The sequence below is a fragment of the Nakaseomyces glabratus genome, chromosome J, assembly GCF_010111755.1.
Source record: "Nakaseomyces glabratus chromosome J, complete sequence".
Classification (NCBI taxonomy): Eukaryota; Fungi; Ascomycota; class Saccharomycetes; order Saccharomycetales; family Saccharomycetaceae; genus Nakaseomyces; species Nakaseomyces glabratus.
This window is the reverse complement of record NC_088960.1, coordinates 1,179,741-1,205,949: the sequence shown is the minus strand read 5'-3', so window position 1 is coordinate 1,205,949 and position 26,209 is coordinate 1,179,741. Positions and strand designations below refer to the sequence as shown.

Genomic DNA, 26,209 nt, shown 5'->3' with positions numbered 1-26,209 from the left:
TTATGGTATCAATTATATACAGTAATGCTATAACGTCAACCATAATAACCACTAATATGTATGCTAATAACACATGTCCGCAGTTACAATATGTGAGGACTCACTATTTGAAGTCGCATTAAACGAGCATAGCTTTTGAACAAACAGACTCCCTTCATTTTGTCATTCATCACCTCTTTCAGTAGATTAGATAAATGTTCGCAAATTAGCATGGTATAACTTTAGTTGAATCTAACAAGTGTGCTCAATTGCTCGTACTCAATCGACGCTATACTGTGATAATTACCAATTGAGAATACTATCTCAATCCAGTTCAAAAAGGATTATTGCTTAAGAGGCCATTTAAGGAGTGAAGAAGTTGCGGAAATTAAGAATAGAATTAGAGCATTGTTTTGGTGGCATTATAACAACTCTATCTGAATCGTATTATCTGGTCTTATTAATTCTAACTTCAAGCTCTTTCTCGAAATACTATTCTCTATTAACTCAAAATGTCTGGAAATAGGGAACAAGTATTTCCCACACGTATGACCTTAGGTTTGATGAAAACTAAGTTAAAGGGTGCTAACCAAGGTCATTCTTTATTAAAAAGGAAATCTGAAGCTTTAACGAAGAGATTTAGGGATATTACAAAGAGAATAGATGAGGCTAAACAGAAGATGGGTAGGGTGATGCAAACGGCAGCCTTTTCCTTAGCGGAAGTGTCCTATGCCACTGGTGAAAATATCGGATACCAAGTCCAAGAGAGCGTGTTGAATGCTAGATTTAAGGTTAAAGCTCGACAAGAAAATGTTAGTGGTGTGTATCTACCTCAATTTGAGTCTTATGTTGACTCAGATATCAATGACTTCAAGCTAACTGGTCTTGGTAGAGGTGGTCAACAAGTTCAGAGGGCGAAAGACATATATTCAAAGGCAGTAGAGACTCTTGTTGAATTGGCATCCCTTCAAACTGCTTTTATCATTCTTGATGAAGTCATCAAAGTAACAAATAGAAGAGTGAATGCCATCGAGCACGTTATTATACCCAGAACAGAAAACACAATAGCATACATCAATAGTGAATTGGACGAGTTAGATAGAGAGGAATTTTACAGGTTAAAGAAAGTTCAAGAGAAGAAACAGAGAGAAACGGCTTTACTTGATGCAGAAATGAAGTTAAAACGGGACAAATTACGAGAAGAAGGAATCTCTAATAAACAAAACTTGATGGAAGCAGCTGTAGACGATAATGAAGTTAACGCTTTAGTCAATGAGCAAGAGGACGATGTCATCTTTTAGTATTTGTCATACATAATAAGATATTCTTCATATTTGTGATAAATGAATTTTTAAAATTAGTATACTGAATAGTTTGGTATCGTAATATATACATACAGTTGATACCTGGCAGCAATTGGTTGTAAACAACTATTTATAAGCGTTGCTTTCATATTCCTAAAAATCAGGCTGCATTATGTTAATATTTACATGGCATTTATGATGTTCCAGGCATATGTCAATTTTATAATATCAGACAGAACACTACCTCCTAATCAAGTTCTTTCCTTCTTACCTCTAGGCCTATCTTTCACCTTCATTCTATTCTGGTTCTTACCTCTTCTTGTCTTGTAACCCTTGGCTAGTTGACCCCAAGGAGACATTGACAATTTGTTTGATTTAGATTTACCACGGCCACCACCGTGAGGGTGGTCAACTTTGTTCATGGCAACACCTCTAACAGTGGGCCTAATACCCAACCATCTAGACCTACCTGCTTTACCAAGAGAGGCATTTTGATGTTCAATATTAGAGACTACACCCATGGTAGCACAGGCCTCGATAGAAACATAGCGATGCTCACCACTTTGTAGTCTAATAACTGCCTTCTTTTTTTCTGGTATTTTGGAGATAATTCTAGCGTATGTACCAGCAGCTCTACAGAATTTAGCCTTCCCAACAGGTGTGATTCCAACATTGTGTACCACACTACCAATAGGAATCATTGAAATAGGCAGACAATTGCCTCTTTGTGCAGTTTTGACACTCAAGATAGCTGGATCCAACTTACCGTGCATTTCTTTTAGCAAGGATTCTGGTACACCTTGTCTATATGACTCAACGATGTCACCTTCTCTCAAACCATCACAAGCCAGAATGTAAGATAGCTCTCCCGTTTCATCATGTTTTAAAAGGGCTATGTGCGCAGATCTCCCAGGGTCGTATTCAATCCTTTGAACAGTTTGGCTCCCTGCTTTCCTGCGATAAAAATCAACCAGTCTTATTCTTCTTTTGTGCCCACCACCTCTGTGACGGACGGTAATCTTACCATGATGATTACGACCACCTGTTCCACGTTTCGCTACAGTTAAGAAACGCATGGGCTTTCCCTTGTGAAGATAAGGATATATTGGTCTTCTCCACCATCTTAGACCAGGTGACACAGTCTTTAATTTCTTCATTACTGTAGTTTCTTTCGCCAGTTTCCTTCTCCTTCTTATCAATTCATCCTGTCTTTCCAAAGCTACTATATCCTCATCATGTGGTACAATGGTCAGCAACTTGGCATTGATCTCATTTAGCAAAGGTGTACGAGTACTAAATAGGCTTCTTTGTAACAGAGTGACGTGCCCACTGAGGCCCAGTCCACTCCCAAAGAGCCTGGACAGCATCGGTAGATTTTATTTATTATTCAGGATCTTCCCTTCGCTGGTATAGAAGAAGGACTCGATTTCGGATAGTAGTCCCAACCTTGAAGAATTTCCTATGTTATAAAGCTATCAACAAAAACCAACTTTAGAGAGCAGTCAATATATTGCAGATAACAATCGAAGATTATATTCTCGATGAGATTTTCTTCTGTAAATAAAGTTATGCTACTTGGATAGCAACTTTTTTAACTATGGACAATTCCTGAATTGCTAAAACGAAAAACCCTGCAACCGTAACAATTTTTGAGCAGATACTAGATACGTGGACCAACAGCTCTCTGTACTCAAGGGCTTATACGAAAGAGAATATACACAATGACAATTAAACGCCAAATAAACTACGCTATTTTCTCTCTCCTTCCACATTATACAAAGACTTTGCTGCTAAGAGAGCATAGACTGACATTTCCAACGAGTCCAAGAGTGCAGCTTTACAAGAGAAATGATGTGTGATACGATCGACTCAGTAACCGACTGTTACCGAAGAGGAGCAGTGAGTGTAGAAGCTCTTCCAGGTTTTCCGATCCATCCCCCCCCTCCTCCCGCTTCCACCGCTCTGCCTCTCCTCTCCACACCTAAATAGATTACCCGGCCTTTTTGTCTGACTTGGAAAGAGATGGAAATATCGCAAATGACGAATATTCACATATATCATTGGGTACGGTACCATTCACTTTGAATAGGAACAGGTAACTAATAACGAGAAAGGGAAAGGGCCCTAATCCCTCGAACCATCCCAGGAGGGTAACCTTCAGTCTTTCGAGAAGAGAAAAGCCAGCTTGAATGTCAGGTAACCCAGAGTAAGGCCAGCGAAGCACCCAACATTGATTGCTAGGCGAAAAATTTTCTGTTTGATTTTTTTGAACTCTAGGCCCACATCATTTAAGATTACATATATAAAGGTAAGTTTAAAATACAAGTTATAGTTTCTTAATACATTACGAATATGATCTCTTTTTATCTATGATAGAATTAATTGGTAACCATAATCAAAACAGAACAATATAAAACAAGTACAAGTTTGACTTTGTAAAGAAAAAGACTAAACTTGCAGCTTTTTTTTCTGCCACTGTGTGAATCAAAAAAAATGGACATATATTGTCCTTGTGGTTTACATGTGTGCTTTGCACTACAGGTGTAGTGCGTTTTGTTGAAGATGTAACTTCCATCTACATAATGGAATATTCTTTTTCTCAAATATCAGAGAACCTCAAAAGTTATTAAGACTGGATTATTTTTGCGATTCTAATGTTTTTTTTGTTTTTAACTAATATGATGGGAGTCGTGCTATTTTTCAATAAAAATTTTAAGAATAACCAATGAAAAAAAATATTATGATGACTAAGTTGTCGCCCCAAGCGGAAAGGGTTCACCGACAATGGAACCCGTTATTATGACAGACTACTACAACCAAAACACTGAAAATTCTGAACTATATTTTTTTTCATTCTAAAATTTTGAATTGAATTTTTATGCATTGTCTAATCGTATGTTGACAAAACATTTACAATAGTCGAGCATTAATCTGTCTTGATGTGAGGACATAGATATTTTGGAATTAGAACTCATCTTCACCAAGATATAAAGTAAGGAAAAAAAAAAGCGCATGTTTTTTTTCTTAAGGAGTATATAATTTTTGAAATAAAAAACGGGCTAAGATGCTAAACTTATACTATCCATGCTAATCATGAAGATATACAATAGATGTATCGCTTGATTATAAACGTATATTCAACTTTTTTAAACTGAGCCTTTCTTGATCTTTAGTATTAATCCTTAGAAATATGCCTTATAGACAATGATCTCATCTTCTTAAGCAGGTGATAATCGTTCACGTAAACATCTTCGGAGTAACGGAGAAATAATCACTAACTCCTGTGTTGTGCATTTTTATTTCTGGAGTGCAAATGGGGGAAACGTCATCTCCCCTTAAGGTTTTGGTAGTCATCGCTGTTCAGCTTGAAATTGCCCATCCCATGCTTTCTTCAATAAAATGCATTGATTCTGGGGGAATGTTACTGAGCCAATCAATATTGGTACCGGGGAAGGGAGTGTGAAGAGAAGTATGATCTACCCAGTACTATGTCTCCGCCTAACAAGTTGTAATTCGACGTGACCTAAGAACCCCATTCCTGAAATGGGAGGGAAGTCACACATTTCCTTGAAAAACAAAACAACACCATATTCATGATCATCTCTCATCGCTCATTTGCCAGTTCTCTTTCATTAGTTGATGTACCAAACATTACACTACTTGGCCAAACATTTGTACCATCGAGACATGTGGAGTTATGACTAGAAACACCACGAAAGGGTCATTAACCAATGCTAAGCTATGAGACCTACGTTTTCATCTATCCTTCTTGGAAGACTCGGTGTTTATTCATTTAAATACGGGTCAGATAGTGCAAAAGATGCATGCTCTGTAAATCCATAATCGTAGTAATACTTGTATATAAACAATAGGTTTAGATATCAACGATTCTTCATTTCTAGGCATTGTATCATAGACACAACCAGCAGATTCACCTAGCTTCTATAAACACTTTGGTCGAGATTGATTTTGAAGCTTTTTAAGAATTTTATTTTTTTTTTGTGAAACTGTGAACGTATTTAAGATATTTGCTTCTAAGAACACCAACTAATCGAACTGTTCTGAATATACAACATACAGGAGAAAAGAGGCAGTTGGCACAAACAAAAGTTACGATATAGAAACAAGATATTCAAGAAATACGGTCAAAGTTTGCTATTTTTAACCATTTAGAGTATGAGTTTTAGATTGGTAACCATTAAGAGACTAATGTCGTCATTGAAGCGGTTCCCATTTGAAACTAAGAATGGCGAAGTGTATCTAGCACAATTCCCGAATTCTCACTATCAAAATAAGAGACAGAATTTCAAAGGTGAAACTTTCAGTACACAAGAGCAATTACCTCCATTGCCCGTTCCTGAATTAGAGCAGACCATAAACACTTATTTGCAGTCCATTAAACCTTATGTTAAAGACTTGAGCTCGCAGGAGGCACTCTGCAAAGAATTCATTAATGGTACTGGTTCTGTTTTGCAGAAACGTTTGCTAGATTTTGCAAGGGACAAACGTAACTGGATGTCTGAATTTTGGGATAACCAAGCCTATCTGCAGTATGATGATCCTGTCATCCCTTATGTGTCTTATTTCTACTCGCATGCCAAGTTACCTGCTGAATTGGCAAAGATTGATAAGGATCCTCTCTTAAAGGCTACAGCTATAATATCTACTGTCATCAAGTTCATTGAATCTATCAAGGATGAATCACTTCCACCAGAAATTATCAAGGGAACACCATTTTGCATGAACAGTTTCCAGTTAATGTTTAACAACTCTCGTATACCAGACACTACCCAAGACTCAAACGTGTTCTACTCTGTATATGAAAACAACTTCATGATTGTTACTTACAAAGGTAACTTCTATAAAGTTTTCACTCACTTTAAGGAAAATGATATGGATGAGCAAAGCAAAACAGAAGCTATTAATAAACCATTGCCTGTCAATCTAATCTGGCAACAGTTGTACAACATTGTTAATGGTCCCCTTTCTAAGAATGCCACTGCTATCAACTCAGGTGTTGGTTCGTTGACGTCACTACCAAGAGATCAATGGCGCGAAGTTCATGCAGAATTGATCAAAGATCCATTAGCAAAGGAGTCACTCGAAACTATTCATCGTGCTTCTTTTATGCTTTGCCTAGATTTGGACAAAAGCCCTGTTACTCTAGAAGAAAAGTCTAGAAACTGCTGGCACGGGGACGGTTTTAATAGGTTCTTTGACAAGCCATTACAGTTTTTTGTTACTGGTAATGGTACTTCAGGGTTCTTGGCGGAGCATTCTAAGATGGATGGTACTCCAACATTATTTTTGAATACTTTTGTTTGCCAGCAATTGAGGAAGATTGATCAAAGTAAGTTTATTAATTCCGTATTTGAACCTGTTCGTGAGACCGACTACCATCAACCAAAATTATTACCTTTTGTAATCACTCCAAGAATTTCAGAAAGTGTACAAGCTGCTCAAATTCAATTCAGAGACGTTATTGAGGAACACGATTTGCGCGTCTGGCATTATAATAGGTATGGTAAGGAGTTCATGAAGAAGAACGGCATGTCCCCTGATGCGTTTATTCACCAAGTTATTCAATTAGCTATTTATAAATACTTGGGAAGACAACTTCCAACGTATGAGGCTGCTTCGACCAGAAAGTACTTTAAAGGTCGTACGGAAGCTGGAAGATCAGTTTCTGAACCATCCGCTAATTTTGTCAAGACATGGGAATCGACCAATGCTTCAGATGAGGAAAGAATCGAAGCATTGAAGGCATCTGCAAAATACCATGCTCAATATTTGAAAATGGCTGCAGAAGGACAAACTATTGACCGTCACTTTTTTGGTTTGAAGAATATGATCAGGAATGGGGAAGAAGTTCCTGCATTATTCGAGGATCCTATTTTCAAGTACTCATGTACATGGTATGTTTCAACATCACAACTATCCTGTGAATACTTTGATGGATACGGATGGTCCCAAGTCAATGACAATGGTGTAGGCCTTGCTTATATGCTAAATAAGGACTGGATGCACATTAATATCGTTACTAAGCCTGAAAAGAGTATGCTCTCTGTTGATAAATTACATTATTATTTAAGTGAAGCTGCGGATGAGATTGCCGATACCTTGAACAGATCTCCTACTTCCACTATTAAAGCTAAGTTGTAATATATATAGTTGATGTCAACAGCTGAGCAGCAAATGTAACGCTAAAATGATTTATGTTTAAAACTTTGTGTATACTTTATAATTGAATTCTATTGCATTAAAAACATTGAATGGCATAATTACCACTTTATGGATTATCAAAGTTACTGCTGTGTTGGTATTATACTAAATAGTCGTAATATTGATCACACGTTCAATTCCTTATTACGTCGCACGGACCACAATACCCTTCGTTGTTTAGCCATTATGTAAATATGAGATGAAGAGGAACTATAGAATATTAGACTATAACTATGCTTTCACCAACCAAGTCGAATACATTTGTAGCCAAAGGAAAATAAATTTATAGATAAAGACCAACCTATAATGCCGAGACCGTTTAGTGTGCAGGAAATTGATCCACGAACCTACAATCCGAACATTTACTATTCTGCTTTGGATGCGGAACAGCAGAGACGATCACAAAATGCGATGAAGAGGAAGAAGAATAGTAATAAAATCACCTCTTCAAGAAATGCGAAGCGTATAAATTACTCATTGGCTGATTTGGAAGCCCGGCTGTATACTGCCCAAAATAAGGAGAATAGCAATGAGGACAAATCATCTGCAGAAAAGACTAACAAGTTTAGCGAGACTGAACTTATACAATCGAAAAGAAGGTTTATGGAGCTTGACACTGAAAATATAAAAGATATTGGCGATGTACCTACGTTACTAAGTAGTGTTTCTGGAATCCCAAGAGATCGTATTGATTCCGTCACAACTGCAATTACTAATGCAGGTGACCAAACCAATAATAGTGTCTCAGCAGGGAGAGGCTCTTCAAACAATCGTTTTGAGATTAACAGCTCCGTATTTATGTCCTACAGATCTACAAAGCCTCCAAAATCAAAGGATCAGGCAAAGAAAAAGAGTTCCACCAATCGACAGTTGATTCTAAGAAAGGTGCTGACTTCGAAGCGTAAACTTCATACATATTTGGATACACTGGATCATGTTAATAGAAGCATCATTCTCCATAATGTTTACAATAAGAAATACTTTAAGGTATTACCGCTGATAACTATATGTTCTATTTGTGGAGGGTACGATAGTTTATCAAATTGTGTAGCATGCGGTGACAAAATTTGTTCAGTAAGTTGCTACAGAACACATAATGAAACACGTTGTACAGGTAGATAGCATAATTAAATAGATAACATAATTAATAATATTCTAAAAGAAGAGCATTTCTTCGTACCTTTACATTTGGGTTTGTACTTTATAACTCATAATGTGGTGCTTTGCATCACTATATTGCACAGATCAACTTTCTAAACTAAAAAAGGAAAGAAATGATTGATGCTGCGATGAGATGAAAAAAAAAAATTTTTGAAAAAAATAAAGGTAAACAGCTCATCGCAAACAATTCAAAAACGACTTAATCAGATTAGTCTTTGATTATTTAAAAGAATATTCGAACTTGTCTTGAAACGCATACTGTCAGGTATCTGGAGCCCTTATCCCATATATTATAGGGTATTATCGCAGTGTTTGTTGATCAAACAGTTGTGTACTCTATGTTTGAAGTCCCTATCACCTACAACTGTAGGCGTCTTAATGTTGAAAGAAGGGTAAGATACCAATACATTAATATTTTATCAAGGAAATATCATGCCAAAAGGAGGAGTAAAAGACGAAGGCAGGCTAATAGCCTCCCAACACCTGAGAATTCAGCGGTTGAGAATGATCAATCAGAATCACAACTACCTTCCCGGGAGCAAATCAAAGAAAAGAAAATGAAACTTGGAGAAGACTATTCAGATTCAGAAGCTGAAACGTCCAGTGAAGGTGAAGATACCACAAAAGATGATAATGAATTTGCTAATGATATGAACAAGTTTGAGAAGCTCTTTTACAGAAAGTATGAGAAGCCCGAGCATAGTTTTGAAGTCTGGTATGATGGAAACAGCGTCAATACGAAAAAGAAACATGAGTTGAAGAAGACACATATCCATTACACACGTCTTAATAGAGTAGAAAGAATTGCCAAAAAAAGAGTAGAAAAGAATGTTGTGCATATGCCGTTAGTTAACAAAAGGTATTTTGACATAAAGAGTGAAGGATATGAAGTGCTAGAGCCGCTGGTAGACATTGACAGTTATCTACTGAAACATATTGAAATATTAACTCAAATATTATTTTCAAGTGTTTCGCAAGGTAATTGGGATATTGCTTACAGAACATTTTCATTGCTGATTAGAATTCCAGAAGTCGATATAAGAAACATCTGGGGGTTAGGCACTAGGATTCTAATGGAAAGAGGGCAAACGACAAGGTCACTCGAGTTTTTAAAATGGATGAGCACTGTTTATTCGTCTAAGCAAAATTTTGTTCAAAGCCATTGCCATAGAAAGGCACCAGTTTTTAGAAGTGGATCAAGAACACATACTCCAAAATATGCTCTGACATGGTTATGGAATTGTTTAATAAAAGTAACTGAACTCATATCTATCGAAGAAGAGAAAGGAGTCAACACAAATGAAGAAGAAAATGATAACGGGTCAAAGCAATCTGCAATGGATAAATTAACTGAATTGATTGATAAAATATCTGAAATGGTGCTAGTTCCACCATATTTGGATGACCCAGAAATTTGGTTTATCTATTCAATGTGCCATATGGTACATGCGGATTACTTGTCTGGGAAGTTTAATTGTCAAAGACTATCTGGTTCAAGAAGAGATATTGCTAGAAACCAAGTAACTCAGCATATTCATTATGTTAAGACATACCTACAAAATTGTTCACAGAAGGGCAATTTCGAATACCCAAAGCAGTTCATACAAAGTAGATTGGAGGAGTTTGAAAAACGTATGTATGAAGATGAGAGTAAACCAGAGAATATGAAATTGCAAGAATCATATGATAATACTTCATATAGTAATGAAGATGACGAGGAGAATCCTTTCCAAATTGATGAAAGTAACTCCTTTCTCGGTAACCTTGTTGAGGAAGGTATTGATCCAGTGATAAAGACGCACTGGGAGCCTACCATGAACATGGATGCATTAAAATTTAATTACAACAGTACCGATGATTCAAGCGAATAATATACACATTACTCTGTTTCTTATTTGACGTTCACGCTGTAGCATATATATCTGTATTTATACATAAATATAATTTAGAGTAAAGCACTCATATTTGCATTATAATATAACATCAATTTTGATATAATAAGTTTACTGATAGAAATCCGGCTCCATTCAATAATGTAAAAAATAGAAATCTGGTTACCATATATTTATTTCACTCATAATGGTTGCAAAATCCTATGAATCTTTTAAGCTATGGATCCATCGCCTCCTATTCCAGAGCAAAATTTTAAAATGACGTCATTTTCTCAATATGAGAACTGGACGAGTAAACTGAAAGGCAATAACTTAACAACTTAACAGGCTTTGCCTTGCGTTTTTTAAGCCCTCATCATGATTAAATAGGTCTGTTGTAAGTCTGTTATGATGTGTTTAATAGTGCCAATTATTCGAAATAGAGTGTTTCAATGATTAAAGTTGTTAAGGAGATTGGCGTGTGCTATATGACAACTGTTCTATAATAGAGTTTAGAAAGAGTCGTTGTAACATTTACTTAATGGCTTTGTATATGCCATTTAAATATGCGAGTGCCTTCTCATATTCGTGACACTTTTCAGCCACCCTGTGGTTTCTTATATAAAAAACATCTACATCTTTGCCCATTGCATGTACTATCCCGCTTCTAATTTGTAAGTTAGGGCGTGAATTATCACTGAACATATCAGGGAACTATAATGCTGTTTTACTGCCCAGTGTATAGTTTGGATCCATTATTCCACGGAGTGAATTAATTTGAAATACATAAATAATTTTACTAACTGGACAAGTAAATAGATGAAAGGATAGCAATTTTCCATCAAGGATGCCTCCTTTAGTTGTAAAACTTTAAGAGGGAGTTTCGGGGCCCGGCGATTCGTAATTTTTTTAAGTGTCAACCTTTCCGTCGTCTACGTTAAAACCTGAGAAGGGCTTCTCCACCTCATCACCCTCCCTCAATTTTTTTACTATGCCTGTTCTTTAATTATTGCACTTTTTGTCTCTCCTCATTCTGTTTATACACTTATTTTTACGACATTTATTTACCTACCATACGATGATGTGATAATCAAGGCCCAGCGAAAATTTACTGTTATTGAGCCACTTCGCCCGGAACTTTCTTACTTGAAAGTACAAGCCAATTTCAAATTAACCCTTTTCTTTATCCTAGTATTTATCATATCAGAAGTACTTTTTAAATAAGTAAATGCATGAAGCCTCCTCATAATCATTTTTCTTTTCATCTCCTCTGAGTATACTAACAATGGTAATTTAGGGAAAGAGGGATTTTCAAAGAGGAATGTTTAGCTCCTATATTTAATGCGATTATATATAATACAATATTGATCGTTAGTTTATTACTATGAGCATAAATTTATTTTTCTGGCACATAAGTCCTTATATATTATAGTCGACTTTCTAAATTTTATTTAACTTGATTACTTTTTTTTTTTTAATACAAGCGAGCAAATACTAAAGTATCAAAATAACTATGCAGTTGCAAGACTTGGTAGTTACTGTTTCCTTGCTCGCAGCCTTCAATGGAGGTGTTGAAGCTTGGTCCCCAACCAACAGTTATGTGCCGGCAAATGTTACATGCCCAAATGATATAAATTTATTAAGAAATGCTACTGGTCTTTCTCAATCAGAAATTGATTGGTTGAAAAAGAGAGATGTGAACACTAGAGAAGCTCTAGAAAGTTTCTTGAAGCGTGTAACTAGTAATTTCACATCAAACTCTTCCGCTTCCAACCTAATAGATCAATTATTTAGCACTAATTCATCCAACATACCAAAAATTGGTATTGCGGCTTCTGGTGGTGGTTATCGTGCCATGTTGTCCGGCGCTGGTATGGTTTCAGCTATGGACAACAGAACTGATGGTGCTAATGAGCACGGTCTAGGTGGCTTATTACAAGCTGCCACATATCTGGCAGGTCTATCCGGTGGTAATTGGTTAACTACAACCCTATCATGGAATAATTGGACCTCAGTTCAGGACATTGTCGACTCTCAAGATAACGACAGTGCTATCTGGGATATCTCACACTCCATTGTCTCACCAGGTGGTATCAATATTTTCAAGACCGGTTCAAGATGGGACCACATCTCTGATGCTGTCGAAGATAAGCAGAAGGCTGGGTTCAACGTCTCATTAGCTGATGTTTGGGGCCGTGCTCTTTCATACCAATTCTTCCCAACCTTGTACCGTGGTGGTGTAGCTTATTTGTGGTCTGATCTAAGAGAGTCTGATGTATTCAAAAACGCTGAAATGCCTATGCCAATCTCAGTTGCTGACGGTAGATATCCAGGTACAGCAGTCATAGATCTTAACTCTACCGTTTTTGAGTATAGTCCTTTCGAATTGGGCTCTTGGGATCCTTCATTGAGCGCTTTTACTGATGTTCAGTATCTAGGGACCAAAGTTTCTGATGGTAAACCTGCTGAAGAAGGTAAATGTATTGCAGGCTTTGATAACGTAGGCTTCTTGATGGGTACATCCTCTACTTTGTTCAACCAGTTTTTATTGAGAATCAATGATACTAGCATTCCAAAGTTTATTCGTAACTTAGCCACACATTTCTTAAAGGATCTATCAGAAGACTACGATGATATTGCCGTCTATGCACCAAACCCTTTCAGAGACGCAGATTATGTTAACAACAATAGATCGAAGAGTCTGTCTGAATCTGAATATCTATTTTTGGTTGATGGTGGTGAAGATGGTCAGAACGTGCCACTAGTCCCATTAATTCAGCAAGAACGTGATTTAGACATCGTTTTTGCATTGGATAACTCAGCAGATACAGAGGAGAATTGGCCAGATGGTGCATCCTTGATGCACACTTACAGACGTCAATTTGGTTTCCAAGGACAAGGTGTTACGTTCCCATCTGTTCCAGGTACAGATACATTTGTTAACCTGGGTTTGAACAAGAAACCAACATTTTTCGGTTGTGATGCTCGTAACATGACTGATTTGGAATATATTCCTCCTTTAATTGTCTATATTCCAAATTCTAGACATTCTTACAATGGTAACACATCTACCTTCAAGCTTTCCTATTCCGAAAAAGAGCGTTTGGGTGTTATCCGTAATGGTTTCGAAGCTGCTACTATGAATAACCTGACTGCAGACAGCAACTTTGCTGGCTGCATCGGTTGTGCAATCATGAGACGTAAGCAACAAGCTTTGAACTTGACTTTACCAAAGGAATGTGAGACTTGTTTCACTAACTACTGTTGGAACGGTACTATCGACAACACCCCTGCTAAAGGCGTTACTGCATCAAACGATTTTGACAATGCTTCTGGATCTGCTGCAGCTGATATGGCTGAGCAAGATGCCAGTGGAGCTGCATCGGCATCTTCCAGTTCCAGAAAAAAGAATGCCGCTGTTAGTGTTGATGTAAATGCCAAGACATTATTCGCAATTATAACTGCAATGACTGCTGTTTTCCAATTGATCTAAGCTAGTCTAATCCCTTGGGGATGATATCATAAGAATATCAGTAGGACCAAAAACTTGTTATTTTCAGGGAAGGTTGGAGAATGCACTATATTATCTACTTACTACACCCGAATTCCCTGTGACATTGTCTATCAGTTATTTTTTATTATATATATCATTTAATATGAGATTTAGGAGATGCTTCTAATAAAATATCTTCTCAGGATGGAAAGAATGTGATATCATGGGTTCTTACCCAGTATATGTTCCGACGTCTTTTGATTTAGCATACCAATGAGATGAGATACACAATTACGTAGTGACATTGCATTATCTAAATTGCAAAATAAATAGCCCGTAAGCAGACCAAACATTTATCAAACATAATACCAGTTTTAATTCTTAGACGTTTAATTACATCAACTAAAAGTTTAATAACTCAACAAAAATACTTTTTTTTTTCAGTACTTTTTTTTATCACAAACAAAAAGCACACTATCGTTATGTCAAAATTTCCGTGTTTCCAGTCTAGTTAACAGTAGTATGAAAGGTCAGCAATAGGAGATAACTCTCGTTCAAGAGGGTCCTCTTATTTCCTCCATCCAGAAAAGTTTGATCTACGCAGGTTTGTTTCTTTATATTTACATTTTCTTTTTTTTTACCTGTTTCCCTGGTAAGTAATGCGGAAGTCGCGTCATTTTTTAGTATGTAGAACCTATAGGTAGCTAAGTTCTTCTGTCACAGCAGCAGCCCAATACGTCCTCACACCAGTGGAAGTTTTCCCACGGTACAAGCATGGCAGTCATGACAAATACAACTCGGGCAATCCGGTCGTTTGAAGGGTCTAACACGAAGATTCTTTTCAATTGTTGAGGCCTTTCCTAGGTTTTTACGATCATCGCAGTGCTTTTATTGATCTGTTTCTTAACAAGGTCTTCACTTTCTCCACCCCCCGTCTCCCCCTCACTTTGTCTAAGTAAATTACACAAAACAAACAGCAATATCGGAATCTTCCTTTGAATCTTGCTTTGAAGGTGTTTACAATCCAGAAGGTGCTGCTTTACATAACTGTAGCTGTAGAACGCATGCCCTATGTTCTACAGACCAGAGGAAATTTTTAAAAACTGCCTACCATTAGGAGTTTAGGAGGAGATATCGATGGTCTTTGTTGATTTAAGCTTGAACTTTGTACTCAAAAAGAAAGGAAACCTCCAACACATTTTTTGTTGACTAGTTCAAGCTGTGATATACATTATAAGTTCCTACAGAGGTTTGTTATAACCATTTTATATTGAAGATATGTTGGAGTAACTCAATTACTTGATACAACTTGTTCAGTAAGTGCTTGACAGTATTCTCTCCATTTATTGCACAAATATATATATGTAAGATGTCAATCAAGAGAATTTGTACTTATTGCTTCGAAAACTTCCCCAACTAACAATAAAATCTTAACTCAATTCCTTTTATTCAATTTTTTTTCCATCTTGGTCACTGGTCTTGTTTTTGAATTCACATAGTCAGTTAGTTGTTAATTACTGCGAAGTGAAAAGGGAAACTTGAGATACAAGATGCAATTGTCAGTTCTAATTGCCTCTGTTCTTGCCGCTGGTGCAGCTGTCGATGCAGCTAGTTACACCCCACAAAATGTGAGCTGTCCTGATAACGCTAATTTTATCAGAAATGCTGCTGATGGTTTGAGTCCAGCAGAGAAGGAATGGTTGAAGAAAAGAGACCCAATTACCAGAGATGCCCTTCAAACTTTCCTAAGACGCGCTTTTGCCAATGTCTCTACTGAAATTACTTCAGCACTATTCAATGATACCGAAAATGTTCCAAAATTAGGTATTGCTGTCGCCGGTGGTGGTTACCGTGCTATGTTTGTTGGTGCTGGTGCATTTGCAGCCATGGATAACAGAACTGATGGTGCTAATGAACACGGTCTAGGTGGTCTATTGCAAGCAGCCACTTATATGGCTGGTCTTTCTGGTGGTAACTGGCTGACTGGTACTTTGGCATACAACAACTTCACCTCAGTGCAACAGATCCTCGAGGAAGGTGACAAGGCCGATGCCATCTGGAATATCACAAACTCGTTCTTGAATCCATACGATAAAGATTTCTCGAAGACCTTGGCCAGATGGACTGCAATTGGTTCTCAGGTTCAAGGTAAAAGGGACGCAGGCTTTAACGTTACCATCACTGATTTGTGGTCTCGTGCGTTGGCTTACGGTTGGTTCCCTACATTGCCAAACGCTGGTGCTGGTTTAACTTGGTCCTCTCTAAGAGACAACGAAATCTTCATGAATGGTGAAATGCCAATGCCAATTTCTGTCGCAGATGGTAGATACCCAGGTACCACCGTTATCAACTTGAACGCTACTGTTTTTGAAATGACTCCATTCGAAATTGGTTCATGGGATCCATCCTTAAACGCTTTCAGTGACATCAAATACTTGGGTACTCAAGTCACTGATGGTAAGCCTGAAACCGAAAGATGTATTAACGGTTTCGACGATGCTAGTTTTATCATGGGTACATCATCCTCGTTGTTCAACGAGTTCACCATGAGCAACGATAGTGCCGTTGCTTACACTTACTTGAACACCCTATCCAGCACATTGGTGAAAGGTATTGATAAAGAAAACAACGACATTGCCATGTATGCTCCAAATCCATTCAAAGGTTCCAAATACGTGGACAGCAACTATACTACTTCCATAGTTGACTCTGATTCTTTGTTCTTGGTGGATGGTGGTGAAGATCTTCAAGGTATCCCATTTGTTCCTCTTTTGAAGCAAGAGCGTGACCTGGATATTATCTTTGCTATTGATGTAGACACTGAGACAAGTGATAATTATCCTGCCGGTGGTCCAATGATGAAGACATACGAACGTCAATTCTCTAAGCAAGGTAAGGGTATGGCTTTCCCATACGTCCCTGATATGACCACTTTTGTTAACCTAGGTCTGGGTGGTAAGCCAAGTTTCTACGGTTGTGACGCCAACAATTTGACTGACCTTGAATATATCCCACCTTTAATTGTTTACATTCCAAACAGTTATCATTCCTTTGAAAGTAACGTTTCCACCTTTAAACTAAACTATAACTACAGTGAACGTGTTGGTATGATTAGAAATGCTTTCGAAGCCACTACCAGAAATAATTTGACTGAAGATGCTGACTACGTTACATGTGTTGGTTGTGCAATCATTAGACGTAAGCAACAATCTCTGAACTTAACTCTACCGGATATTTGTGACAAGTGTTTCACCAACTACTGTTGGAATGGTACTATTGACAACACACCAACAAAGCTTCTAACACCAAATAATCAGGATCCAGCTGCTATTTCTTCTGCTATTGCTGCTGTAACTGATGACTCCCCAATTGGTGCCTTGTTGAACACTGGTTCTGGTACTAAGTCTAACTCATCTTCAAAGACTAACTCCACTCTAGTTACTTCGAGCCGTGCTACTAGTACTGGAACTTTGATTTCCAATTCTAGTTCAAATAGTACTGTTTCCTCAACTGCCGCTAGATCTTCCACTTCTTCTACTGCTAAGAAGAATGCTGGTTCTGTATTGAAGCTTGAGTTTTCCAAATCAGCCTCAGTAATGGTTGCAATTGCTGCAGCAGCTGTTGCATCGTTGATTTAATGACCTAACGCTAATACTCGTGCATTTTCAATTCCTTCTTTTTCATTAAATTACATTGGTCTTTGTATTAATTGATCTCTAATCAGATACATAGTGTCTTTCATTGATTGAATTGTATTATTAGATTCTTATATATCTATAATTATACATCATACCGTAAATTGGTTTTCATTTTAATATATCGCCGATATCTTAAGATATTTTTGTGAAGCTTGATAGACTTCTCTAGTTTTGTAGTGGTGTGCATATGGCGGCATTGGTAATTTTTTTCTTAATTCATTCAAATGCTAATTTCAATATTATTACAGACATAATATGTAATATGCACAGTACCAATCTACAAAATCTATCTTTAATTCTGTTTTAGTCTCTTATTCTAGCATATCCTTTCGATATAATGTTGTGCACACCTATTCTTCGGTGTTCCAAGGCAAATAAAAGGTCTCTCATTACAATGCCGGGTTCTTCACGTGCTTCTCTAAATTTCAATCCTGATTCACCTCTAGCTGCAATTTCTGTTGCTACCTTACCAGCAGATTTGACACCTATTGAGGCGGGTTTATTTATAGATGATGTCAACCAACCATACTGTTTCTTACTACCTGCTCTTAAGGTTGCCGTAACGTTGGATGCTCTGTGTAAGGTTTCTTCAGAGTCCATTTTATTTTCATAGTCTTCCTTCTCTAATCCAAGAGCAATTCTCTTTTTCATGCGTCTCTCTTCCTCCTTTTTCTGATTTATAGCTATTGATCTTAAAGCCGCCGCGACTTGACTTCTCCTTCCATAGTTTACCTTAACTCCCTTCCTCCTATGCCTTGAAACCACTATTGTGTTGGTTATTATATCTCTTAGATAGCTTTCACATGCTGATGACATCATATCTAATATCTCCGTATTCTTTGTAAATGATAAATTAAAGTTTTGGGTTTTTGCCACCTTCTTCATAAAATTGGAGACCTGATCTGGGTGTAAGAAAGGTGGATGAGGAGGTATCACTACCGCATTCTGTTGAGTCTTTGAAACATTGACGGTTGAGCTCAATAAAGCTTCCTCTTCTTTCAGATCAACACCAGCAGATATCAAAACATCTTGCATCTTATTTGGATCTGTCGCTTTCTGCTTTTGTCCTGTTCCATCTTCTTTCCCACCGTTTTTTCCTGATTGTGCAGTTTTGCTATTAGCTTTCTTCTTCTTGTCGCCTCCTTTCGGAAGCGCTAAAGGAACAGCATTAATATTGTTTGAGCTATCATTCATCTTCGGTAATGCTAAATTACTTGCCTCTGATTTGAGTGAAGGTGTTTTAGTTTCTTCTAATTTCACTTTCTTAGTACCTGAGCCAGTTGACTCTTCCGAGGGTCTCTTCTGAGAGCTCATATTGCTGCAAGTATATATCCCGTCCACGTTAGTGAAGTCTACTATCTCAAAAAGATTACAACTATAGTAGATTTAATGTTATTTTGTTACCAATATTCTATAAAAAACGGCACAGTTGTTGCTTTAACAGAAAGGGTATGGCGTTCGCTCGGTTGGCAAAGATAGTGGATAATTTGTTTTGGTTCTGTGAATTCAGGTTGATGTCCACTAAGGAATAAATAGATCTTAACGTGTCTTAGTATCTTGAAGAATCCAATTATAAATATTGGTTGTCACTGCTTTATGTATAAGCATTTTGTAAACTATAAATTTGTTGTATGTCCAACTTTTTTCCTGAGAGTACTTAACGGATTCCTACTTGACGTTATTGATGACGGGTAATAATAGAGCACTGCAAAGCCAATGTATTATCATAGTATATTTGAATACATATCTATATGAGTCAGCTATTATAAAACTCTAATGAACTGGGAAATCAAAGTATTTTACTGCATGCTTGTTTACACAAGGTACAATATCCGATAATTGAATTGCGTTTAATGCGTTGGTTAACTGTGTGTATAGATATTAGTAATTTGGGTGTTCTATTCTCTGGAAAGCGGCATTTCCAGGATATGATTGGTTACATTCTCCCATTCATTTAAGTTGAGACTAGAGTAGGTTGATTGTACTTTTGCCCATTCCTGAAAACAGCCTGTAATCATAAATTGGGTTTCCTGAAATATTGTAAACTCCTCAAGAATACATTCCCTTATTAACCAGGCTCTATTGCTTTGTTCATACATGATTTTTCGATCTTTCCTGATTGTAGTCTTAATTCTATCGTACTCTTGTCCACTAGCATCCGGTTTACCTTTCATATCCTCTAGTTTCTGTAAATTGAGATCTATATGTTTTTGTAGCATGGAGACATTATTAGTAGCTAGCATTTTATATCTTTCAAAGACATTCTTTAAAGCTCGCAAAATGTCGGTGTACATTCTAAATTTGGGTAGAACTTTTTGTTTTGTATCCAGTGCTTGCTGGTTGTAGTTCTCATTGGTTTTTTCTATATGCTTACTGATTACCGTCATGCCACTATTAATGTCTAATATGGTTGGATTTTGATCAATTGGATACACAGATTTTGTGAGGTTCCCAACATCGTGTATTAGGTCATTCATAATCTTTCGTTCATTGGCTATAATCTGAAGTCTTTTCTCATGTCTATCGACCAGGATACTTATTTTAGTCCACTTGTCAATCAACTCATCTATGCAATTGGCAGTATTGTTCCATATTTCTGCTAGATCCTTCTTCCAAATTTTTACAAAGTCCTTAGAAATTCTCTTATCGGTGAATTCATCAGCAGTATCATAGCTAACCTGTTTCCTCCAGCTTGTAAGATCAGTAGGTACTGTTAAGAATGTTAATACAAGATCATCTTTTGATAGCTTAGGGTGTTTCATTACCAGGTTAATGAACTTGCTCAGGCCAATTCTTCTTTTGTTCAGAAAAACCGGGTCCAAATTCTGAGACCCTATTTTTTTCGGCGGAAGATCAGGAATCATTCTAAAAGGGTATCTTTTGAGAAGAACTTCCTGTAACCATAAAAAGTCAGAATACCTTCTGACTACGGTTCTATTTTTTGGTGGTTCAGTATTTGGGAGATCGATCAGATGTTTCACTGAGTAATTGGCATGCTTGAAAAGTAAGCCCTCTCTTTCAGGAATCTCTTCGATTGATATTATATCCAACTGCTGGGGGTTATATGTTTTTCTGACTTCGTTTATCCACGATTCAAGAGATTCTGTAAATGAATTCTGCTCTTCGATATTGCTTGTAGAAGATGTCGGTGAAAGAATAGCAGTGTTCAGCTCGTTAAAATTTGTTGACACGTTAAGAGAATCTTTTGCTTCCAATCCTGTTTCAACGTTGTTTGGAGCACCTGTCCTTTCAGTTCCCCATATGCTTTCAGTTAAATTGGCTCTTACTGTATTAATATCCTCGTTTAATTGTAAACCACTTAATGAATTACTTAACGAGTTATCTATAGGCATTGTGTCATTAGTATCACCCCATGGTGATGCATTACTGGTATCAGCCCAACCGTTTTGGCCGCTGTAAGTATCCATATCAATAGTGACGCAGTTTATTGACTCGCCGATGTCTCTAATCAATCCTTAAGAATAAAGTAATAATAAACTCCTGATGGGATACTGCAATACTAATAAAAAGCAAGTAAACATCTGATCCAGTCTTCATTCAGTCATTACTATCATATAGAATTAGTAGGGGAGGTACAAGTTAGATTTTCAGCCTCAGACACACACGAAGGTTAAACTCATCACGTGAGTACGACTTCTTATAATATGTCGAGACATACGCTTGTGAACCAGGAGCACTTAGCTGATCCTAATCTGATTATCATAGACATTGCTGTGCTGGCACACTATTCAATAATACAATGAAAATAATACTGCGGTATCTTTGGCATTTGTTAAGCATAATTATCCATGTCCCATAATTATATCGACTCGGCCAGAAGTTGCACCGAAATGAAAGAGTATAAATGTCAAAGTTATTTATGAGTCGAAGTTTATGAAATTTTGTATTGATATAGAAAATATATATGGTTGCAAGCAGTTTTAGTTTTGAATTTTATTGTCAAGTGGAAATAAAGTTGGCATCACATCATTTCCTTTTCTCGCATCGGTCGATCATCAGTTCTTTGATCACATATGTACAGATAGTTACGTATTCATATTTTTTTGAATATGGAATACAGCATTCAACTGATCATCTCTACCTTAAAAATAATTGATCATGTTTTCAGTTATTATTCTCGCGAGCGTAAAGTGAAGCCACTACGAAGTGGTCACAAACAAATTCAAAATGAATTACATTGATAAGCTTGACTGTGAATATTTAAACTTTTCTTTTCTTCAGAATATGTTCAAAAATGATAATTTATTGTGTAACAAAAAAGGAATATACTGCCAATTTCGTCCATTCTATCGGAATAAATAATATCGAAAGCTAGAGGCAATAGATGTAGCACAGCTAGTATTGACGAGCAGCTTCCTGGCATGCCTTCAATTGTTGTAAGTAGTAATCGCAAATTTGGAAGTTGCCATTATTTTCATCCAAACAACGTGTGAAATTCTTTGCATCGGCATCACATGTTCTAAATTGTTGCTGTTGTTGTTGAGCAGCAGCGTCAAAATTCTGCATTGGTTGCTGTTGCTGATCACTCACTTCAGAAGAGCCAGAACCAGAAAACATACCAGTGATACCAGCACCCAAGGTGTGGCCGATCGTACTACCAACAGCTACACCAGCTGCAGTAGATGCCATCTGCGCAAACAAACCTGGTTGTTGCGGTTGAGCACCAGCTTGCGGATGAGCGTTGGCCGGAGCCACAGGTTGCTGACGAGGTGGTGCAGCTGGGTAAGCAGCGGTAGATGCAGAACGGCTCTGTTGTGGGCGAGAGAATGCGCTGCTTCTACCAGCTGGTCTTGATCCTCCTCTAGAACGTGCCATTATTATTATTCTTTGTAGTATTTGTTGTAGTTAATAGTATCCTTCTCTGTACTCGTTATGCAAGTAATTGTAAATCGGATTACCGCTACCTCTAATATATTTACTTTTCTTACTAGGGAAGCTGTTAATCCAATGCGTGCTTTATATGTCTTCGAAAGAATGGATGGCACTGAGGTACGCACAATATGGCTTGTGGCGAATAAAATGCGAACACCCATACATACCACTCAAGAATCTATCGTGCACCCACACATCGCATTAACAATAATTTTACTGTGAGATATGACCTTTGGTCAGGTTGATCAGCGAGTGAAAGTTTAGAACGTTCCGGAAGCTCTGCAATGGTGCTTGGCAGAGAAATTCTGGTAAGAGCCACTTGTTTTCCTCTCCCATCCGCGAATATTGCGAGCTGAGTCGATATCTCCGGTTCTTCGGTGCTTGGTGGCAGCATCCCGGGATGGCCCTAACAATTCCTGTTGCAGTCGCAGGCCTCAGACTCTGTTGTCGCTCCTCCTTACCCGTGTTATCGGAGTCTATTACACCGTGAACTGTGATCTCTGATAGTGACCTATTAAGGTATTCATGTTTAATTGAAGGAATAACAGTCTTATGGATGAGACTGGCGGTTAGTTTGCTATCGCTAGGTGTAAAGTAACTTCAATGCGGTTATGCGTTCATATCTGGAAGTGAAATGAGAAGTTATGCAACGTGTTAGGATATATTAAATAGGTAATATGCTATAAAAAAAAAAGGTCAACGAGACCTTATCGTTAGATGCTGTTGTATTGCATTTGAACTTGAACTTCTTCTTGTAAAAACAAGTAAAATAAGGAACACAAAAGCAATAGCTATGCTTGAATAAATATAGATGATCAGAATCTCCAATTCTCATCAGCAGATTCAATGGCCCAAGCAAATTTTTCCCTTAGAGTCTTCGTAAAAATTTTCTCTATTGGAACGTTATACTTCTTACAGAAAACGACGGATAATCTGGGGTCAATATAATTGATCTTAGATGTACCTAGAGAAACCTGAGAATTCTCTTCTTTGTCCTTTAATTGAATTGAGCTAGTTTTTATGCGCTCTTCTAGCTTTTCAACTTGTTTCTCTAGTTTCTCAACCGATTGCATGGTTGCCTTAAGCTCTACTTTGCCAGTTTTTAATTCTGTCTTGTACTGTTTCTCCAGATCATCAACTTTTTTCAGCCATTCCTTCAATTCTGTTTTCGGCAATGGATCTTTCTTCTCAGCAACAAGTTTCTCATTATCTCTCTCAAACTTCTTCTTGAGTCTTTCCCTCTCTCTGTCAACAATTCGCTTATGTATCGTTGCTTGTTCGACTTTAGTCATGTCATTTATCTCCTTGAAATACTTCTTGTTCTTTTGTGCTCTTGATGGTTCTAATTGGAGGATACCTTTCTTGAGTCGTATCTTTTGCCACAAGAGCTCCTCAATCTTCTGATTCATCTTCTCAACAGACTGAGCATGCCCCTTCGTGACAGACCTTTGATGGTTACATAAAATGGCAACTGCTCTATTGGCAGCATTGTACTTAAGTAGTTTTTCAGCCACAGTACCTTCATTGGGAATTAAGTCCAATTGATCCTGCATTGTTTTCGAAGCATTATATGTACGGAACACCTTAGCGGTTAATCCGGGCATATAGTTCTGTAGATATTTATTCAAGATAGACGGATCCAATCTGTCAAATAGATCATCGCCATCTTTCTTTGGTGGTCTTTTAAATATTTTCAAGTTCTTAAACACCTGCTTTTCGACCTCGACCTCTTGGTGATATCTAATAGAATCCTTACCAAGAAAGTCAAATATTACAGTATTTGGTGGTTTTAATGTTACATGTTCAAATCTCAATGAACAGCAGCCTACTGTGTCTGCTTCATCTTCTGACTTTTCCCCACCTGCTCTAAGGGCAAATACATCAATAAAGTATGTAGCCACTGCTTTTTGTCTTTCGAGCATAATCTTGCTTTTAAAACTTTCTCTATAATCTTTTCTTATATCACCAATATACTTCTTCAGTTCCCTGGCTTTTTCAAACTTTTTCAGATCACTTTGACCATTAAGTGAAGAATTGGCTGCCAATCTAACATATTTAAAAGAACCAAATATATTTTCTTTCCACATCGCCAACCACTGCACGGTATTGTCATGTCTTATTTCTCCCCAGTGATGGCCTTGAGGAGCAGGCGGTATCGGTGCGTCTTTACTTAAATTCAATATTATATCTTCCGGGTATACACGTCTTTTCAATTTACCAGTTTTAGGATGTGCACCACGACCTCTAAAAAGGTCAGGTGGTTCAACTCTAAAGTTTCCGACTTGTTCTTTTCTACCGTCTAGTTCACAGAATTTGAATTTTTCTTCAAATTTATCCTTTTCCAATTTAATTTGTTTTTTCTCTTCCCTAGACATGTTTCTTTTCTCCTCTTTCTTCAGCTCAAAGTATTGATTCATCTTTGAAAAGTCACATTTCTTAAAAACTGTTATATTTATTTTATTCCTGGTGCCGCCAGATTCCTTGAGTACTTGCAAGAAATCTTCGAAAAAGTTCTTTTGAAAGACTGGGTTCTTTGCATGATCAGTATGTAGTAAGTTTGCAAAAAAACCAGCAACTTCTTCAGCTGCAGGGGGTAAATCAACAGGTTTACCATCATAGTATAGTTTCACATGAGAAGGTAGAGGTTCGTATTCGGGTGGAAATAAAACACCATTGTGCTTCAATGATACCCATTTTATAGTGTCATCATTTTTTTCGTTTTCCCACCATTTGTACTTCTCTTCTTCATCATCAAAAGTGCTATTTTCCCTTTTCAACTCAGCTACTTGTGAAAGAGACATCTTTTCATCGATATCTTCATCATTTTCCGACTTAATTGCAGGCTTTTCTGTTTTGATCTTTTTCACTTTTTTGGTCTTTTCCTTACTCGTTGATGAAAGTTCTCTTGATCTCTTCAGTTTCTTCTCTTTCTCATCTTTCTTAGGAACTGGATCGGATATGACTGGTTGTGCTAATGTTTGGGACAATGGTGCATCCTCATTGTATTCCCCACCACTACCTTTGTTAGGCTTAACCTCATCAGATGTCATATTCTCTAGTACTTAAATCTATGCACCAAAAGTTACAGTCTTTCTATTAATTATAATATATGGAAATTGGATGTCCAAATTCTGTAATTGGAATGAAATACAATAACGTCGATCTCCCTCCCTTATTTGACAACTCAAGTTCTGTTGTAGATTTTTTTTTTCTTGATCGCTTTTCTTAACTCAGCGTGATATATAATTTGTAGGAAGCGTAACCCTGAGACAACTTATTTTTATAGCGCACAACTATCTGTATAGCAACGTGCGTCTTCCTCGTCAAAGCCCTAGCTGAAATCTGTTCAAAACTGCAATGCTCCACTTTACCTTTAAATACGGGTTTAACGAGCTGTTCAACTTTCGATGATCTCAGAAAATTTTCAGATCAAAATTTTGAATTTTTTTTTTTTCCAGCAATTTGAGCTTAACCAAAATGGACAAATTTCAAGGTACCTACGTATCTTTCTATGCCATACTTCCGAAAACAATGGGGATCAAGAAGGGATGGCGAGTATTATATAAATATATTAGGAAAGGTGATGTG

At 37.3% G+C, this 26,209-nt stretch overlaps 11 protein-coding genes across 11 annotated transcripts; 6 read left to right on the top strand and 5 right to left on the bottom strand.

Moving 5' to 3' along the window:
• Positions 1-491: 491 nt before the first annotated feature.
• On the top strand, positions 492-1,280 carry VMA8 (H(+)-transporting V1 sector ATPase subunit D; the record flags this gene model as incomplete). Its single annotated transcript, XM_448230.1, has 1 exon — positions 492-1,280. One exon carries the CDS (start codon positions 492-494, stop codon positions 1,278-1,280), a length of 789 nt encoding a protein of 262 aa, XP_448230.1.
• Positions 1,281-1,534: 254 nt separating this feature from the next.
• On the bottom strand, positions 1,535-2,650 carry RML2 (mitochondrial 54S ribosomal protein uL2m; the record flags this gene model as incomplete). The annotated part of the gene is made up of 1 exon (XM_448229.1): positions 1,535-2,650. The coding sequence occupies one exon, from the start codon at positions 2,648-2,650 to the stop codon at positions 1,535-1,537; it is 1,116 nt and encodes a 371-aa protein (XP_448229.1).
• Positions 2,651-5,459: 2,809 nt separating this feature from the next.
• On the top strand, positions 5,460-7,445 carry CAT2 (carnitine O-acetyltransferase CAT2; the record flags this gene model as incomplete). Its single annotated transcript, XM_448228.1, has 1 exon — positions 5,460-7,445. One exon carries the CDS (start codon positions 5,460-5,462, stop codon positions 7,443-7,445), a length of 1,986 nt encoding a protein of 661 aa, XP_448228.1.
• Positions 7,446-7,811: 366 nt separating this feature from the next.
• Positions 7,812-8,627, top strand: VPS71 (Vps71p; the record flags this gene model as incomplete). Its single annotated transcript, XM_448227.1, has 1 exon — positions 7,812-8,627. The coding sequence occupies one exon, from the start codon at positions 7,812-7,814 to the stop codon at positions 8,625-8,627; it is 816 nt and encodes a 271-aa protein (XP_448227.1).
• Positions 8,628-9,004: 377 nt separating this feature from the next.
• On the top strand, positions 9,005-10,537 carry RRN11 (Rrn11p; the record flags this gene model as incomplete). The annotated part of the gene is made up of 1 exon (XM_448226.1): positions 9,005-10,537. The coding sequence occupies one exon, from the start codon at positions 9,005-9,007 to the stop codon at positions 10,535-10,537; it is 1,533 nt and encodes a 510-aa protein (XP_448226.1).
• A 1,513-nt stretch (positions 10,538-12,050) lies between these two features.
• Positions 12,051-14,030, top strand: PLB1 (lysophospholipase family protein; the record flags this gene model as incomplete). Its single annotated transcript, XM_448225.1, has 1 exon — positions 12,051-14,030. The coding sequence occupies one exon, from the start codon at positions 12,051-12,053 to the stop codon at positions 14,028-14,030; it is 1,980 nt and encodes a 659-aa protein (XP_448225.1).
• Positions 14,031-15,580: 1,550 nt separating this feature from the next.
• PLB2 (lysophospholipase) lies at positions 15,581-17,668 on the top strand (the record flags this gene model as incomplete). The annotated part of the gene is made up of 1 exon (XM_448224.1): positions 15,581-17,668. The coding sequence occupies one exon, from the start codon at positions 15,581-15,583 to the stop codon at positions 17,666-17,668; it is 2,088 nt and encodes a 695-aa protein (XP_448224.1).
• A 363-nt stretch (positions 17,669-18,031) lies between these two features.
• TAF4 (Taf4p) lies at positions 18,032-19,042 on the bottom strand (the record flags this gene model as incomplete). The annotated part of the gene is made up of 1 exon (XM_448223.1): positions 18,032-19,042. One exon carries the CDS (start codon positions 19,040-19,042, stop codon positions 18,032-18,034), a length of 1,011 nt encoding a protein of 336 aa, XP_448223.1.
• Positions 19,043-19,626: 584 nt separating this feature from the next.
• On the bottom strand, positions 19,627-21,156 carry MVP1 (Mvp1p; the record flags this gene model as incomplete). The annotated part of the gene is made up of 1 exon (XM_448222.1): positions 19,627-21,156. The coding sequence occupies one exon, from the start codon at positions 21,154-21,156 to the stop codon at positions 19,627-19,629; it is 1,530 nt and encodes a 509-aa protein (XP_448222.1).
• Positions 21,157-22,084: 928 nt separating this feature from the next.
• Positions 22,085-22,564, bottom strand: MIX17 (Mix17p; the record flags this gene model as incomplete). The annotated part of the gene is made up of 1 exon (XM_448221.1): positions 22,085-22,564. One exon carries the CDS (start codon positions 22,562-22,564, stop codon positions 22,085-22,087), a length of 480 nt encoding a protein of 159 aa, XP_448221.1.
• An 872-nt stretch (positions 22,565-23,436) lies between these two features.
• On the bottom strand, positions 23,437-25,671 carry GVI51_J11473 (DNA topoisomerase 1; the record flags this gene model as incomplete). The annotated part of the gene is made up of 1 exon (XM_448220.1): positions 23,437-25,671. The coding sequence occupies one exon, from the start codon at positions 25,669-25,671 to the stop codon at positions 23,437-23,439; it is 2,235 nt and encodes a 744-aa protein (XP_448220.1).
• Between the last annotated feature and the right edge of the window lie 538 nt (positions 25,672-26,209).